The sequence below is a fragment of the Bombina bombina genome, chromosome 6 (assembly GCF_027579735.1).
Source record: "Bombina bombina isolate aBomBom1 chromosome 6, aBomBom1.pri, whole genome shotgun sequence".
NCBI classification, from domain to species: domain Eukaryota; kingdom Metazoa; phylum Chordata; class Amphibia; order Anura; family Bombinatoridae; genus Bombina; species Bombina bombina.
The window spans coordinates 316,713,475-316,730,372 of record NC_069504.1 but is presented as its reverse complement, the minus strand read 5'-3'; the positions used below and the strand labels follow the sequence as shown (position 1 = coordinate 316,730,372).

Here is a 16,898-nt window from a genome sequence, read left to right as displayed (position 1 = left end):
GCGATCAAATAAAACAAAATTGTTCACTTTTTCACAAACTTTAGGTTTCTCACAGAAACGATTTACAAACAACTTATGCAATTATGGCATAAATGGTTGTAAATGCTTCACTGGGATCCACTTTGTTCAGAAATAGCAGACATATATGACTTTGGCGTTGCTTTCTGGTAATTAGAAGGCCGCTAAAAGTGTATTATGGCTAGCAGTGAAGGGGTTAATTAGGTAGTTTGTAGGGTGCTTGCAGGGTTAATTTTAGCTTTATTGTAGAGATCAGCCTCCCACCTGACACATCAGACCCCCTGATCCCTCCCAAACAGCTCCCTTCCCTCCCCCACCCCACAATTGTCCCTGCCATCTTAAGTACTGGCAGAAAGTCTGCCAGTACTAAAATAAAAGGTTTTTATATATTTTTTTAGCATATTTGCATATGCTGTGGTGTAGCATTCCCCCCTTAGCCCCCAACCTCCCTGATCCCCCCCAAAACAGCTCTCTAACCCTGCCCATCTGCCTTATTGGTGGCCATCTTGGGTCCTGGCAGCTGTCTGCTATTATTTAATTTAATTTAAATGTACACTACTGTTACACCAGATATGAGTGGTGGCACTGGGCAAGTGAGCACAGTATAGCCTAGCTATCGATTTCCCTATTAAATCAGCAGCAGCTACACTGTCCCTCCTCTCACTAAGAATGCAGCTTCCAAATGAATCTAAAATGGATGCTGTCCAGTAGGTGGGAGGGTCTGGGAGGGAGGGTCTGCTGCTGATTGGCTGTAATGTGTCTTCTGACTGTCAGGTAGAGGGTCAAAGTTTACTCAATGATAAAGAATAGGGGGCGGATCGAACATTGCATATGTTCGCCCGCCGCGGCGAACGCGAACATGCTATGTTCGCCGGGAACTATTCGCCGGCGAACTATTCGCGACATCACTAGTTTTCAACCCTCTTTTCTCCTATCATGCATTATATTTAAATTAGAGAATCTGAATTGCACAGAAACAAGGTGATTGTGTTGTGATTTACCTAATGCACAGATACGTTTCCCAAGATCCCAGAACTCTTTTTATAGTTTAATGTTATTTAAAGTAAAAAAAAAAAAAAGTATTGTCCGTAGTTCTGACAAAGTAAAGAATTTCCTAGAAGGGTGCATATATTTCATAAAACTTCTGGCTGGACATAGCTTTACTGCAAAAAACAAATCTAAACAAAGATATAAACCATGTTGGAAGACAACTACTTCAACAGCATAAATAAGGTTGATCTTTTTATTTAAACTTTTATTTATTGTCACAGAGACAAGAGGATGTCCATCAATTCTTCATTAAGTAGCAGCAACCAAATTATATTGGTTTCCCTTCTGACTTTATTTTTAAAGATATCATAAATAGGCACATAAAGAGCAAAAGAAAAACAATACAAACAAAAAAAACGAAACATTTAAAATGGTGTAGCATCACCATGCTATATCTTCGAAGAAACAAACAAAGTGTAACAAACAAACGGCGGTAAGAAGTCGTCACAAATAGTGTAGCACCCTTCTAATAGAACATTGCACCCGTTACATTCAGTCCATTGTCTGTCCAGTCCACCACCAAAGTATCCCAGATGAGCCACTTCTCCTGAAGGTTGACATTAAGAATACATAATGGATTTCTAAAAGGTGATAAAATCAGACGTTTTGAGAGTATATCTAAAACATCTAAATATGCCCTCCATTTTGCTATGGATTAATTTATTCTAATTATGACAAATGCCAATGTGTTGTACAGTTTACAAATCAAATAATGTAATACTAAAGATTCTAGAAATAGGGGAAGCTGAGTTTTGTACCCATTTACGAAATATGTGCTTCCTAGCCAGCAATATCACTATTGCCTCAAATGTATAACCTTGTTTATTTAATTGTAATGTATAAAAAAAGTATACTTGAAAGCATAAGTTGTTTTGTGGTTTTAGTTATTTTAGTTCATCAGAAGGAGACCTCAAAATAACTTTTTTTTCTTGGCGGGGGGCAGTTCCATACATAATGTAGGAACTCAAGGTTTGGGTAGGAGCACTTGCCAAAGATATTAGTAAAGTCTTTCCTTCACTTACCAAGATAATCTTGGCATAGTACTCTGTGACTTCCGAAGATCTGCCGCAAAAGTGGTTGATCAAATGCATCTCAGCGCCTAACAAATAAGGGAGATGGCAAAACAGTTGTTTTTAAACAACATGAATTAGATTACAAGTGGCGCGGTAAATCTTTTTTTCGCGATCACGAAAACACTGCTAGTGTTTGGATTTTTGCACTTGTTGGGTAGCATTGTACAAACAACAAAAAACCTTATTTTGTGCTAGCGTTAACACGAAAAGCGCAAAAATCCTAACTTGTGTTTTCACGTGCGCGTGCATGTATTCCCCTATAAAAATCAATGGAGACAAAAAAAGTGAAAAAAAACCTAACACCCTACTCACGCAAAATACATTGCCTTTTCACATTCCCCATAGAAATCAATGGAGAGAAAAAAACACCCTACCATAAGCCCCTAGCCTAATAACCCCTAAACCGCCATCCCCCCATATCGCAAACTACCTAAATAAACTATTAACCACTAAACCACCATCCCCCACATTGCAAAGCACCTAAATAAACTTTTATTCAAATCATATGCAAGTTTAGGTTTGCACTTTCCCAATCTCAAGCTTTCTTCTAAATATAAGGAAGCATCTAATTCAAGTTCTAATAGAACTTTGAATATCATAATCTATAACTGTGTGTGAGACATTAAAGGGACAGTCTAATCAAACTTAAACTTTCATGATTCAGAAAGGACATGCAATTTTAAACAACTTTCCAGTTTATGTTTATCATCAAATCTGCTTTGTTCTCTTGGTAACATAGTAGATGAGGTTAAAAAAAGACAGAGGTCCATCAAGTTAAACCTATACAAATTTTCATTTATCTACAATAAAAGCTCCAATTGATTTTAAATTAATCCCATCAAAAAGTGACTGATTTAACAACAGCAATCATATCCCTGAATTCTGTTTCTAGCCAGAAATGTATCTAAACCATTTTTAAATGTATCTAAGGTATTGGCATTTACTAACTCCTTAGGTAATGAGTCCTACAATTTAATTGCTCTTACAATAAAAAAGTTTGTTGCTGGAGATAAACAGGCCCATTTATCAAGCTCCGAACGGAGCTTGAGGGCCCTTGTTTCTGGCAGTCTAAAGACCGCTGCTCCATAACCCTTTCCGTCTGCTCTGATGAGGCGGACAGGAATCACCACAATTCAACCCGATTGAGTACGATCGGGTTGATTGACACCTCCCTGCTGGCAGCCCATTTGCCGCAAGTCTGCAGGGGGCGGCGTTGCACCAGCAGCTCTTGTGAGCTGCTGGTGCAATGCTAAATACGGAGAGCGTATTGCTCTTCACATTCAGCAATGTCTGTAAAACCTGATCCGCACTGTCAGATCAGGTCCGACAGACATTTGATCATTCGGCTTCATTATCTCCTTTCCTCCAGCCTTAAATTGGTATTCTTTGTTAAAAGCTTAATCTAGGTAAGCTCATATGCAAATTTCTTAGCCCTTCCTAAGTCCTTGAAGGCCGCTTCTTATCACAATGCATTTTGACAGTTTTTCACAGCTAAAAATGGCTAGTTCATATGTGCCATATAGATAACATTGTGCTCACTCCCATGGAGTTATTTATGAGTCAGCACTGATTGGCTAAAATGCAAATCTGTCAAAAGAACTGAAATAAGGGGGCAGTCTGCAGAGGCTTAGATACAAGGTAATCATAAAGGTAAAAAGTATATTAATATAACCAATATGGTCTTTCTTTTGATATGTTTTTTTCTTTTGATACATTTAAAGCTATAAGACAACAGGCTATCATTTTTGTTATGACTATTTAGAAGTCCTTGGAGTTGCAGTACTGTTTCAAAAATATGGGGCCTATAATTGCTTATTTTATTTAATATGTCCATGTTTGCATCCCAGAGATGTGTAAGAGGTCTAAGAGTGGCCTCACTTGAGTCAGTGGAAGCAAACTAGATTGGGGTACATGCATTACATTTTCAGAGATTCTTATAGTTTATGTTTTGTACCTCTTGCATGTGGATATATTAAAAATAGTCATCCAAAGGAGGTGCGCTCTGGTTTCCAGCAAGAGAATTAACGATCCACATCAGAATAATAAAAAATTCAAAAATGTATTAATCCAGATTAAAAACATACGAGGTGAAACTCCATAAGAACGATCAAGGTACACACAGGTAAGTGCAGTCCAGTCCTAAAGCACTTAGGACTGGACTACACTTACCTGTGTGTACCTTGATTGTTCTTATGGAGTTTCACCTCGTATGTTTTTAATCTGGATTAATACATTTTTTAATTTTTTATTACTCTGATGTGTATTGTTAATTCTCTTGCTGGAAACCAGAGCGCACCTCTTTGGATGACTATTTGCTGATTTGCGTGTGGAGTAGACACACCTGGAGCGGCACTGTTTGTTCCAGCATTTGAGCGATTTCGTTACACCCACTATCCATTGCGCTGCTTATTTCTATACCTGGCTGGAAGTGAGCGCTTCACCTATAAGACTCTGTGTGGGATATTATATTAAAAATAGGTTTCTGTTGCATTCTTAAAGCCATGACACACTTTATAATTCAGGCTTGTTACTAACTGTTATATTTGCAATATATTCAATGTTTACTAGCTATTGCTGTTATACAAGAAGTGAATGGATATGTTTGTACACTTATGTATAGTGTTTGGAAAAAATAATACAAATAATAAAATTAAAAAAAGTAATTAACCCAACAAACATAAATGCTATACTGCTAATGCTCTTGTTTAAATCTCATAAAATACATATGAATATATTTCTAAGGCTTTGGAGCACAACAGGTTAATTACCCACATCACCTATTCTCATCACTATCAGACTACATACAGTCTGTTCAACCTGTGATGTAATCTGCTAATGCTCTTGTTTAAATCTCATAAAATACATATGAATATATTTCTAAGGCTTTGGAGCACAACAGGTTAATTACCCACATCACCTATTCTCATCACTATCAGACTACATACAGTCTGTTCAACCTGTGATGTAATCTCTACCCCCCCCCCCCATCATGAATTTGTTTTTCTTTAATACTGCGCATTTGGTTTTTGGATTCTAAAATTGAGAGGTTAATGAGACAGAAGATGATTTCATGGGTTTTGAGCTTCAGCAGTATTAGTGGAAGAAATATTGTAAGATTAAGATCTCTGTAAAACCACAAGGACAATACCATCTGAAGTTCAGAAATTGTTAGCTACTGAAAACAAGGAAAATGTGTTTAAACCAGCCTAAGGGATTAAACACAAAGTAAGGAAATCAGCTCTCAACATACTTCCATTCTTTCAACCCCTCAAACGCTCGCAATCAACCACAACCTGTTACTGAGGAAGACGTTTCTGCACTTATACTGAGCTCTCACATCACTACCTGTCCCCTTGACCCTATCCCCTCACAGCTACTCCCCTCCCTCCCTCTCTTCTACCCTTACCCCTATACTCACACACATTTTCAACCTCTCCCTCAGCACCGGTATATTTCCCTCATCTCTGAAACATGCACTGGTCACACCTATCCTCAAAAAACCTTCTCTTGATCCAGCCTCCCCATCCAACTACCACCCTATTTCCCAACTCCCTCTTGACTCAAAGCTTCTCGAAAAGCTAGTATATGCATGCCTATCCCATTATCTTACATTAAACTCCCTCCTTGACCCACTGCAATCTGGATTACGTCCCCATCACGCCACAGAGACAGCAATCGTTAAGGTTACCAACGACCTACTTACAGCAAAATCAAAAGGCCACTTCTCTCTGCTAATCCTCCTTAATCTGTCCGCAGCCTTTGATGCTGTTGACCACCCTCTTTTGCTCAAAACCCTCCAATCCTATGGCATTTGTAACACAGGCCTCTCATGGTTCTATTCTTACTTGTCAAACCATACCTTTAGTGTAGCCTTCTCTGGGGCCTCCTCTGTCCCGTCACTACTTTCTGTTGGGGTACCGTAAGGCTCTGTCCTAGGCCTCCTTCTCTTCTAAATCTACACATCATCATTAGGTTCCCTAATAAAGTCCCACGGGTTCCAATATCATTTGTATGCCGACGACACCAAAATCTACTTTTCTGTACCAGACCTATCTCCTTCCTTGCTTACCCGTGTCACTAACTGTCTTTCTCACATCTCTTCCTGGATGTCCTCTCACTACCTCAAGCTAAATCTCTCCAAAACTGAGCTCCTTATTTCCCCCTTCTTCAAAAATCTCCATCCCCAATCTCTCTATAGGTGTCGACAACTCCATCATTACCCCTACCCCGCATGCCTGATGTCTTGGGGTCACACTTGACTCAGATATTTCTTTTACTTCTCACATTCAGTCCTTGGCTAAATCCTGCCGCTTCCACCTTAAAAACATCTCTGCATTGCTGCAACTCTGTCCTCTCTCTTGTCTCCCCAGCTGCTGCCTAGCTCCTTTATAATCCATAATGAATGCCTCTGCAAGGCTCATATACCTTATACGTTGCTCTTCATCTGCTGCACCTCTCTGCCAATCCCTTCACTGGCTTCCTCTTGCCTCCAGGATTAAACACAAAATTCTCACTCTGACAAACAAAGCCCTCAACTGCACTGCTCTCCCCTATATCTCAAACCTTGTTTCCAGATACTCTCCCTCCTGTCCCCTTCACTCTGCTGATGACCTCCTACTCTCCTTCTCTCTTGTTATCTCCTCACACTCCCGTTTACAGGACTTCTCCAGACTGGCTCTCATATTGTGGAACTCTTTGCCTCGCTCCACAAGACTCTCCTCTAGTTTTGAGAGCTTCAAGCACTCCCTAAAGACTCTACTGTTCAGGGATGCATACAACCTACACTAACCTTTCTTTATACCAGTTCCTCTCCTCCATTGCTGTCCCCTTGAACCCCCTTTGCATGTAAGCCTAAGAGCCCAGCTGTTTGTAGATCACCTTCTTTAGAGCTGACTACAACAGTGTGACTCTTGGCAGGGCCCTCTACCCATTTGATCCTTATAAATGTTTCCTTGTATTCTGCCTATGTTTATTGTGCTGCGGAATCTGTTGGTGCTCTACAAATAACCGATAATAATAAATAATAATAATAATAAGGAACAAGCTTTGCCAGTGAACCTATTAGAAACACCACTTGTGCATAGCCGTAAATCACTGGGGGTTTCCTGCTTGGAAACGACAGTGCCCGCTGCTCATAACTAGTACTTTACATGTGTGTTTAAAGTGAAGTTCAAGTCCGCCTCTCTAGTTAACATTTTACACATTTACTTTCGAAAATATTATCATGTTCATTCATCATTTTTCATAAAACTAAGCTTGTCGTTTGAATTTTTAATCTATATTTACCGTCGGTATTGCTGCAATTGTCCGCCCGACATTTATCCGTTTTTGATTGACAGTTTTTCCCACATTCATGACCAATTACTTTACTTCCCCCGTGGCGTCCTGCCTCTTTTCACCATCGTCATCACCCACTATTGCGCATGCGTATTACTGCGTGTCGTCCTAATCGCAATGCTCGTTCACAATTAGCGCATGCGTATTAGCCAGGATTGCGGAATATGATACAAATACAATATAACAATGCTCCTGAAAGAAATAAGCGACAGACTGAAATTTTAAACGCATGCGCAAATGAAGATATAATACGCATGCGCATATCGAAGCCCTTGTTGTGCACAAGCTTTGAAGAGACTATTTCAGCTTCTTCTTACGCTAGATACGTCATTGCAGACAAATAAGGAAGTGGACCGAGGGAGGAGTATCAGTCAGAAACATCGGTATTATTTATATTCAATTTTCACGTAATTTATACATTTTTTTTTAAATCTAACTTAGCGACTGTGCTATTGAGAGGTTACTGTTTAAAGGGGTGATGAGCAGTGAGGTAAAATTGAACTTCACTTTAACATGGGGTCAATATAAAGCCTGTTTTTACATTGTTGCTGATAATTATTGTTTACCAAAAAACTTTATTTTTTCCCGTTTAATACTTAACGTCCCTTGGCAGTTTACAATAACCTAAATATCTCGGATTCCGTTTGCTAAATATAGCCTGTGGATTACTATTTGTGCTTCATTTGAAATCAATTGGAAGTGCTAAACGAGAATTAGTACTGTGTTTATCGTTTTAGCCCTGCCGAACATTGACCAAAATGTATGTTTCTCACTACTAGATGCAAAGAGCAGGCAAAATAGTGTGAAAATCTACTTGGAGTCAAATCCGTTTGTACAGTGTCTAAAGTAAACATCATGTCCATTTGTAACATGAAACTGTTGTGATCCGAATCCATCCTGAGAAGTGTTAAACCATCTGGATGTCATTTGCATAAAGGAATTATATGTATACTGGCATGTTTGCCCAATGGTTATATTTTTTAACTCTTTATATTTTAAGTTTTTTATGTTTTCCATCATTGATTGTAAAAAATACTTTTCCCTTTTTAGCAAGTTTTTCTTCTAAAAACCAGAAGATCAAGCTGGAAATAATTTTCTCGCAGAAGATTGCTGCAACTGTCTTCATCTTCTTTAACTGGAGTTTTACATTTCTTATACTGTAAATCATGAACCGCTAAGTAAAAAGCTTTCTAACATAGTCCAAAGTTGTAGAACTCACTTTCCAGACCTTGTTTGCAAAAACTCACTTTCACTGTACAGAACAATGTTTTTCCTGATCTCGGTTGGAAACAAATAAGTCTCCATCACGATGATGTGATTGCTGAAGGAAATCTCTTCCTAAAAATAACAATACTGTACTTTACAATCCTGAAAATGTGAATATGACTGAAATAGAAAGATTGTAAAAATTTGTTTAGTTAATGCCATTTCTTGATGTTGTGGTTGGGATTTCTTTTTTCTTGTGTTTTCTAGAAACAGTGGGGTCGATCACAATCTACTGATGATCGGCGAGTTTCTCGAGTGATCACAATGCAATATAATTTTGTTTGTTAAAAGACTGCAGCCACAAATGGCTTTTCAACAGAAATGATCACAAGGACTTTTGTGTGCTAAGTACCTATTTGGAAATAGGAACTGGTAGGTCACCGAAACTGGCGGATACAATAGCCTATTCAGACCCCTAAAGGTTACAGTAAAGATCTATTCATGTAACCCCTTTGTTAACTTGGGAAGGAAAATATTAATTTACCTGTTTGACATAACCTATTGTAATCCAAATCCATAATCAGCTCTGATTAACCATATGAATGCCATAGGTATCTTGGCATGATGGGCATACTTGTATAGTCATGTCAGGATCCCAATATCTACAAATTGCTTTTTTATGTTTCATTTTATTATCGAATTGTAAGTCACACTCGCACTGTTGCTATTGTCACTAACATTAATGGCATCTTTGCAAGCATGAAGGCACGCCCCCTATAAAAATCCTGTCATGAAGGCACAATCTCAATTAAGAGTATCTTAGACAAATACAATGTTGAAAGACAGTGGGCTCACACTTTACAGTTTCGGTAATGTTAAAATCCAGAATAAGAATAAATCATAAACCCTTTCAGTAGAACCCTGTAGTCATCATCTTGTTTTCAGTGCAAGCCAAAATGGAAACAGTTTAGCTGGCTTAGCAGTGGGGGGGAATGGAAGCATATTGCAATAGTTTCCTATGAAAGTCGTGATTATGCGATCTCCTTTATAAACCTGATTTTAAAGACACCTGTTTAGTATCCCTTTAAGGGGTTAATAATTTTTTTGTATTTGTGTGTGTGTAAGACACTTTATGCACACACTGTAGCAACAGTTCTGCCTCTCTCAACTCTCTCTGGAACACTGAGAGATCAAGAGAGAGAGAGCTGCACTTCTAATGTTTCTTTTTTGGATACAGTAACATTGTGATTGCTGTGATTTGCTATCACAGCGATCACATGACTACCTGGGCTGTGACTGACCTTGGACACACTGCCTCAGATTAGAGGCATGTTTCCGGGGTGGGGGGGGGGCGGTGATCCCCTTACAATACAGCACAAAAGTGAGAATGTACCATTACGTCACTAGGGTCCTTAAGACCTGGTATGTTTGTGATGTAATGGTACGTATGAAAATCGCAAAGGGTTAATGATGACCAAAATACTTTTTAAAGGATATATCAAGTGTCTAGAGGTGTATAACTTGAAAATGGATTTTGATTGCTGAGAACTTTTCAGCCCCATAAGAGAAATAAGGCTTTTATAAAGGATCCAAAAACCTATTTGTGAGTGTGGGAAAGAGACGAAAATGCACTATTGTGATTGTGCTGAATTGAAAAGTAACGGACAGAAAAAGAGCTGAAAAAGATGCAGCCAACAGACTGTGATTAAGGCCCATGTTAGTTGTATGGGATATCATGTATATGTGTATTTAATACATAAACATATGTAAATATCCATCACACTGACTACTAATGGATTATACAAAAGCGATTTATTCTTGCAGTCTCAAATATGGGAAAAAATGAATGATTTGCACTTATCACCTGGTGACTTTTTTACAATTGGGTAAAAAGTAATGGAAAAGTATGTAAACAGTAGACCATGTGGGATTTTGAGAGCAGAAGTTATTAGCGTTTAACAATTGTCGTTTATAGGAAACAATTTAAAGCGGTCCCAGTAAGTGAGAGTTAGTGCTGTTCAGAGTACATGCTCTAATAAATTACAGAATGTATATTTTTGTATTAGATTGTCCCTTTGAAAACCTTGTTCAAATGCCAGATTTCACTGTAATCATTAACTAAAAAATGTTAAATATGCCATGAATAGAAATGATTCAACAGCCTATTCAAAAGGCTCTCTTTATAATTTAAATTATCAGTGCCAGCTGATTCATCACTTTTATGCATGATAAAAGATATTGAACTCCTGAAAATTGATTTAGCATGAAAACCTTAGTCATGGCAGGACTAATCCTACATTTCAGTTCAATGCATTTGATTCTGATAAAACTTTAACTTGGCTTTGGTATTCTGCAAAAGATTACCTTGTGCTAGAATTAAAATTGCTGCTACGTTATCAATTCATATCTTTAGCTTGATTTTCAATAAAAAGGAGTCAATACAGTTTGTTTTTATATAACAGGAGAATTAAAAAAATGTCCAGTAGATCTTTTATTGAAATAATAGGTGGTATATATTATATATATATATATATATTTTTTTTTTTATTATTTTTTTTTTTTATTATTATTATCATCATCATCAAAAAATAATAATGTATTGCTGTATTTATCATTTTTTCTAGAACATGATTTTATTTTTATTTTTTTATGCTAAGACCAAAGGCCTAAATACCAGGTGCAGAGACACAGTCAGCACTTGCCAGCTACTCCATTTAGCCTATCATAAACTAGATATAGTTGCACAAACCTTGATAAAGGCCTCTGTGGTGATTGAAACATTGGTATGGTGTTACAGAGTATTACATTCTTGCTTCTGTTACAATAGCACAAACATGCCCATATCGTTTTGTAGAAACTAGAAGTAATATTATCAGCCTGGGCTTCTTGGCTCCTGAGGATGTCCACACCTGTAAGATATTTGTAGGTTTTGCAACAATAGGCAAATGCTTCACCAGTTCCTATGTTGTTCTATGCAGATGATTCACTAAAGCTTACTTACTCCTTATTGTATAGGGAAACACCTACATAGAATAGCATGAGAAATGGTAAATCTGATGAGTTTGGTGTGGCCAGTGAAGTTTGAGATATATTTTAGTACATTTCACACAGTTTGTGTGAGTGCAGCTCCATAGGCAGAGAAATGGTAGCCATAGGCTATGTCCCTTCTTCTTTTGACACAGTAGTTAATTGTTCTGACAAAACTCTTCCCTTTAGGTTCTCTGCAACTTCCTTGTACATTATATATTATATATAAAATTATTTTGCATGTGAGAAGTTGATTTTTTAAGTTATATTAAACACTATGGGCCAGATAACAAATTGTGCATTAATCAATGCCCCCGTACGAGTGTTAACTGCGCTAGAAGTAAGCTTTTTTGTGTGTCGGGTTGCACTTATATTATGAGTTGGAAGTAAATGGTTTTCGTTTTCCCACCAACCTGACGAGCGCAAAAAGCTGAACTTAAAGTATTGTGTGCACAATAACCTGTTCCCCTATAGAAGTCAATGGAGCAAAAAAAGTGTAAAAAACCTAACAGCGACCCCCTAAAAAAATCCCAGAAATGTTATCAATAGGAAAAATATGCTGTAAAGTAAATTACTTATCAACAAAAGTTTAGAAAACACCAATAAACAAATACTGACTATATAGATTTATGGTTCCTGATTACAAGAGTTGTTATAAAAGATAATGATAATGTTCTTGCATATATATATTTTAACCCCTTGAGTGCTGACGGCTATGAGCCTTCACAGAGTTTCTCATTTAGGTGCTAACGACGGCTCAGAGCCGTCGCTAGCACTCTCCGACCTTGAGGGAGATCTAGGGGCTCCTACCCCGGCGATCGTAGTCTTGGGGATCTGAAAAAAAGAGTAAAAAAAAAAAAAATATTTAAAAAAATTTAAATCCCTTAAATCAGCTTAGCACCCAGGTGGGAAAGTGCTTAGCACTCAAAGGGTTAATATATACTAACATGCAATAAATTAACATAAATGCTGATTTCAGTCAAATGAATGATTAATACTTCTAAATAAATAGACAAATTGTTTTGTGAATAAACTACTAACAGTTTTTATATAATAAAATATAAATGTATGCCACATATGTATGCCAAACCCTACTTGTCAAACAAGCATGTAGAACAATTGTCTATGCAACCCATGAATTCTTGTTGTGCTTCTTTTAACCAATACACAAAACAATATATAACATATAAAAATACACTAAGGTAAGAGAGCTTTCTCTGTGGTGCAAGGAACCAATCGTATTGTAGAAAGCCAATGCATTATATAACATGAAAAATGATGAACACAGATATTTAAAACATTTCTGTTACTGACGATAAAGCTATTTTGCAGGTACTGGTAGCCCAAAGTGTTAACAGTTTGAATTTGACAAATCTAACCAAAATAGACCTTATAAAACAGCACTTTGACATATAATTACTCAAAATAACTTCATGAAAATTAAATTAAACAACAAATAATCGGCCAGATTACAAGTTTTGCGTTATGAGCGGCTCAGTAATAATTTGCAAGTTATTTCCACCGCTCACCTCCCTATAGCCCTGCTATTACAGGTTTGCAAAAACCCGGCGTTAGCAGACAATATGGCAGTGTTGAGCTCCATACCGCACACAAATACCAGCGCTGCTTTGAGCTGGTTTTACGTGCTCGTGCACGATTTCCCCATCGGCATCAATGGGGAGAGCCGGCTAAAAAAAAGCCTATCACCTGCAATAAAGGAGTCTAAACACCCCTAATCTGCCGCCCCCGACATCGCCGCCACCTACATTACACTTATTAACCCCTAATCTGCCGCCCCCGGCATCACCGCCACCTACATTACACTTATTAACCCCTAATCTGCCACCCCCACATCGCCGGCACCTACATTACACTTATTAACCACTAATCTGCTGCCCCCAATTTCGTCGCTAACCACATTACACTTATTAACCCCTAATCTGCCGTCCCCAATGTTGTCACTACCTACCTACACTTATTAACCCCTAATCTGCCACCACCAACTTTGCCGCCACTATACTATAAGTTATTAACCCCTAAACCTAACCCTAAGTCTAACCCTAACCCTAACGTAACCCTAACACCCACTAACTTTAACATAATTAAAATAAATCTAAATAAAAATTACAATTAATACCTAAATAATTCCTATTTAAACTAAATACTTACCTATAAAATAAAACTTAAGCTAGCTACAATATAACTAATAGTAACATTGTAGCTATCTTAGTTTTTTTTTTATTTCACAGCTAAGTTTGTATTTATTATAACTAGGTTATTAACTATTTACTAACTACCTAGTTAAAATAAATACAAAGTTACCTGTAAAATAAAAAAGAAATTATCAAATATTTAAACTAATTACACCTAATCTAATAGCTCTATCAAAATAAAAAAGCCCCCCCCCCCAAATAAAAAAACCCTAACCTTAACTAAACTGCCAATAGCCCTTAAAAGGGCCTTTTGCAGGGCATTGCCCCAAAGAAATCAGCTCTTTTACCTGTAAAAAAAATACAAACAACCCCCAAACAGTAAAACCCATCACCCACACAACCAAACCCCCCAAATAAAAGCCTATCTAAAAAACCTAAGCTCCCCATTGCCCTGAAAAGGGCATTTGGATGGGCATTGCCCTTAAAAAGGCACTTAGCTCTTTTCCATTGCCCAAACCCTAAGCTAAAAATTAAACTCACCCAATAAACCCATAAAAAAACCTAACACTAACCCCCGAAGATCCACTTACAGTTTTTGAAGACCGGACATCCATCCTCATCAAGCCGGGAGAAGTCTTCATCCAAGCGGGCAGAAGTCCTCAAAGAATCTGGGAGAAGTCTTCATCCAAGCGGCAAGAAGTGGTCCTGCAGGCAGGCAGAAGTCTTCATCCAGACAGCATCTTCTATATTCACCTTTCCGACGCGGAGCGGCTCCATCTTCAAGACATCCGGCACGGAGCATCTTCTTCTGTTGACGGCTACTGAAGAATGAAGGTTCCTTTAAGGGACGTCATCCAAGATGGCGTTCCTTGAATTCCGATTGGCCAATAGAATGCAAGCTCAATCCTATTATCTGATTGGATCAGCCAATAGGATTGAAGCCCAATCCTATTGGCTGATTGCATCAGCCAATAGGATTTTTTCAACTTTAATTCCGATTGGCTGATAGAATTCTATCAGCCAATCAGAATTCAAGGGATGCTATCTTGGATGATGTCCCTTAAAGGAACCTTCATTCTTCAGTAGCCGTCAACAGAAGAGGATGCTCCGCGCCGGATGTCTTGAAGATGGAGCCGCTCCGCGTCGGAAGGATGAAGATAGAAGATGCTGTCTGGATGAAGACTTCTGCTCACCTGGAGAACCACTTCTAGCCGCTTGGATGAAGACTTCTCCCGGCTTCATTGAGGACTTCTGCCCGCTTGGATGAAGACTTCTCCCGGATGGATGAGGATGGATGTCTTGTCTTCAAAAACTGTAAGTGGATCTTCGGGGGTTAGTGTTGGATTTTATTAAGGGTTTTTCGGGTGGGTTTTATTTTTAGATTAGGGTTTTGGGCACAGAAAAAGAGCTAAATGCCCTTTTAAGGGCAATGCCCACCCAAATGCCCTTTTCAGGGCAATGGGAAGCTTAGGTTTTTTAGATAGGATTTTATTTGGGGGGTTTGGTTGTGTGGGTGGTGTGTTTTACTATTGGGGGGGTTGTTTATATATTTTTTTTTACAGGTAAAAGAGCTGATTTCTTTGGGGCAATGCCCAGCAAAAGGCCCTTTTAAGGGCTATTGGCTGTTTAGGCTAGGCTTTTTTTTTATTTTGGGGGGGGGGGCTTTTTATTTTGTGTAATTTAGTGTTTATTTTTTTGTAATTCAGTTAATTGTATTTAATTAATGTAATTGATTTAATTGTAGTGTAATGTTAGGTGTTAGTGTAAGACAGGTTAGGTTTTATTTTACAGGTAAATTTGTATTTATTTTAACTAGGTAGCTAGTAAGTAGTTAATAACTATTTACTAACTTTTCTACCTAGTTACAATAAATACAAACTTGCCTGTGAAATAAAAAAAAAACCTAAGATAGCTACAATGTAACTATTAGTTATATTGTAGCTAGCTTAGGGTTTATTTTACAGGTAAGTATTTCGTTTTAAATAGGAATGATTTAGTTAATGATAGTAATTTTTATTTAGATTTATTTTAATTATATTAAAGTTAGGGGTGTTAGGGTTAGATTTAGGGTTAGGTTTAGGGGTTAATAACTTTAGTATAGTGGCGGCGGTGACCTTGGGGACGGCAGATTAGGGGTTAATAATATTTAACTAGTGTTTGCGATGCGGGGTGTGGCGGTTTAGGGGTTAATATGTTTATTATAGTGGCGGCAATGTTCGGAGCGGCAGATTAGGGGTTAATAATTTTATTTTAGTGTTTGCAATGCGGGAGGGCATTGGTTTAGGGGTTAATGGGTGTTAGTGTACTTTGTAACACTTTAGTTATGAGTTTTATGCTACAGATTTGTAACGTAAAACTCATAACTACTGACTTTAGATGGCGGTACGGATCTTGACGGTATACTCGTAATACCGGCGTTATGGAAGTCCCATTGAAAAAGTACTTTTTGAAAGGTGCGGCAGTTACGTTGTTACGGCCAAAAAAGTGTGCGGTGCACCTATACCTGCAAAACTCATTATACCAGCGGTAGTGAAAAAGCAGCGTTATGAAGCTTTTTCACTCATAACACAAAACTAGTAATCTAGCTGAATGTTTTTACTGTATATAACTAATATTCAAAATAATATTTTTTGATGATGGAGTCCCTCTAAGTTATGTAAATGATTGTGCAATATGTGTTGGTTGTACAATATGTATAAATTGTCATATTAACCTTGATTAATGTGTTCTCCTTTTGTAGTTCCTGAAGATCCTCCACAAAATCTTGTTCAGGGCAACATCACAACAAGGTCTTTTTCAGTTACCTGGGATGCACCAACTATTATAACAGGAAAATTTAGCTACAGGGTTGAACTATATGGCCCAGCTGGTAAGTATCAAGTAATTCTGAAAGACTTACTATAATTATACCTATTAACCCCTTAGTGACCAGACCATTTTTAAATTTTCTTACCATTAAGGGCCAAGGCTATTTTTACATTCTGCTGTGTTTGTGTTTAGCTGTAATTTTCCTCTTACTCATTTACTGTACCCA

At 37.8% G+C, this 16,898-nt stretch overlaps 1 protein-coding gene across 1 annotated transcript in view; it reads left to right on the top strand.

The window, feature by feature from the left end:
- Positions 1–16,898, top strand: part of PTPRQ (protein tyrosine phosphatase receptor type Q) — a 538,955-nt gene that overhangs the window by 100,828 nt on the left and 421,229 nt on the right. Inside the window, 1 exon segment of the mRNA XM_053719240.1 lies at positions 16,605–16,733. Within this exon segment, the coding sequence (XP_053575215.1) occupies positions 16,605–16,733 (129 nt within the window).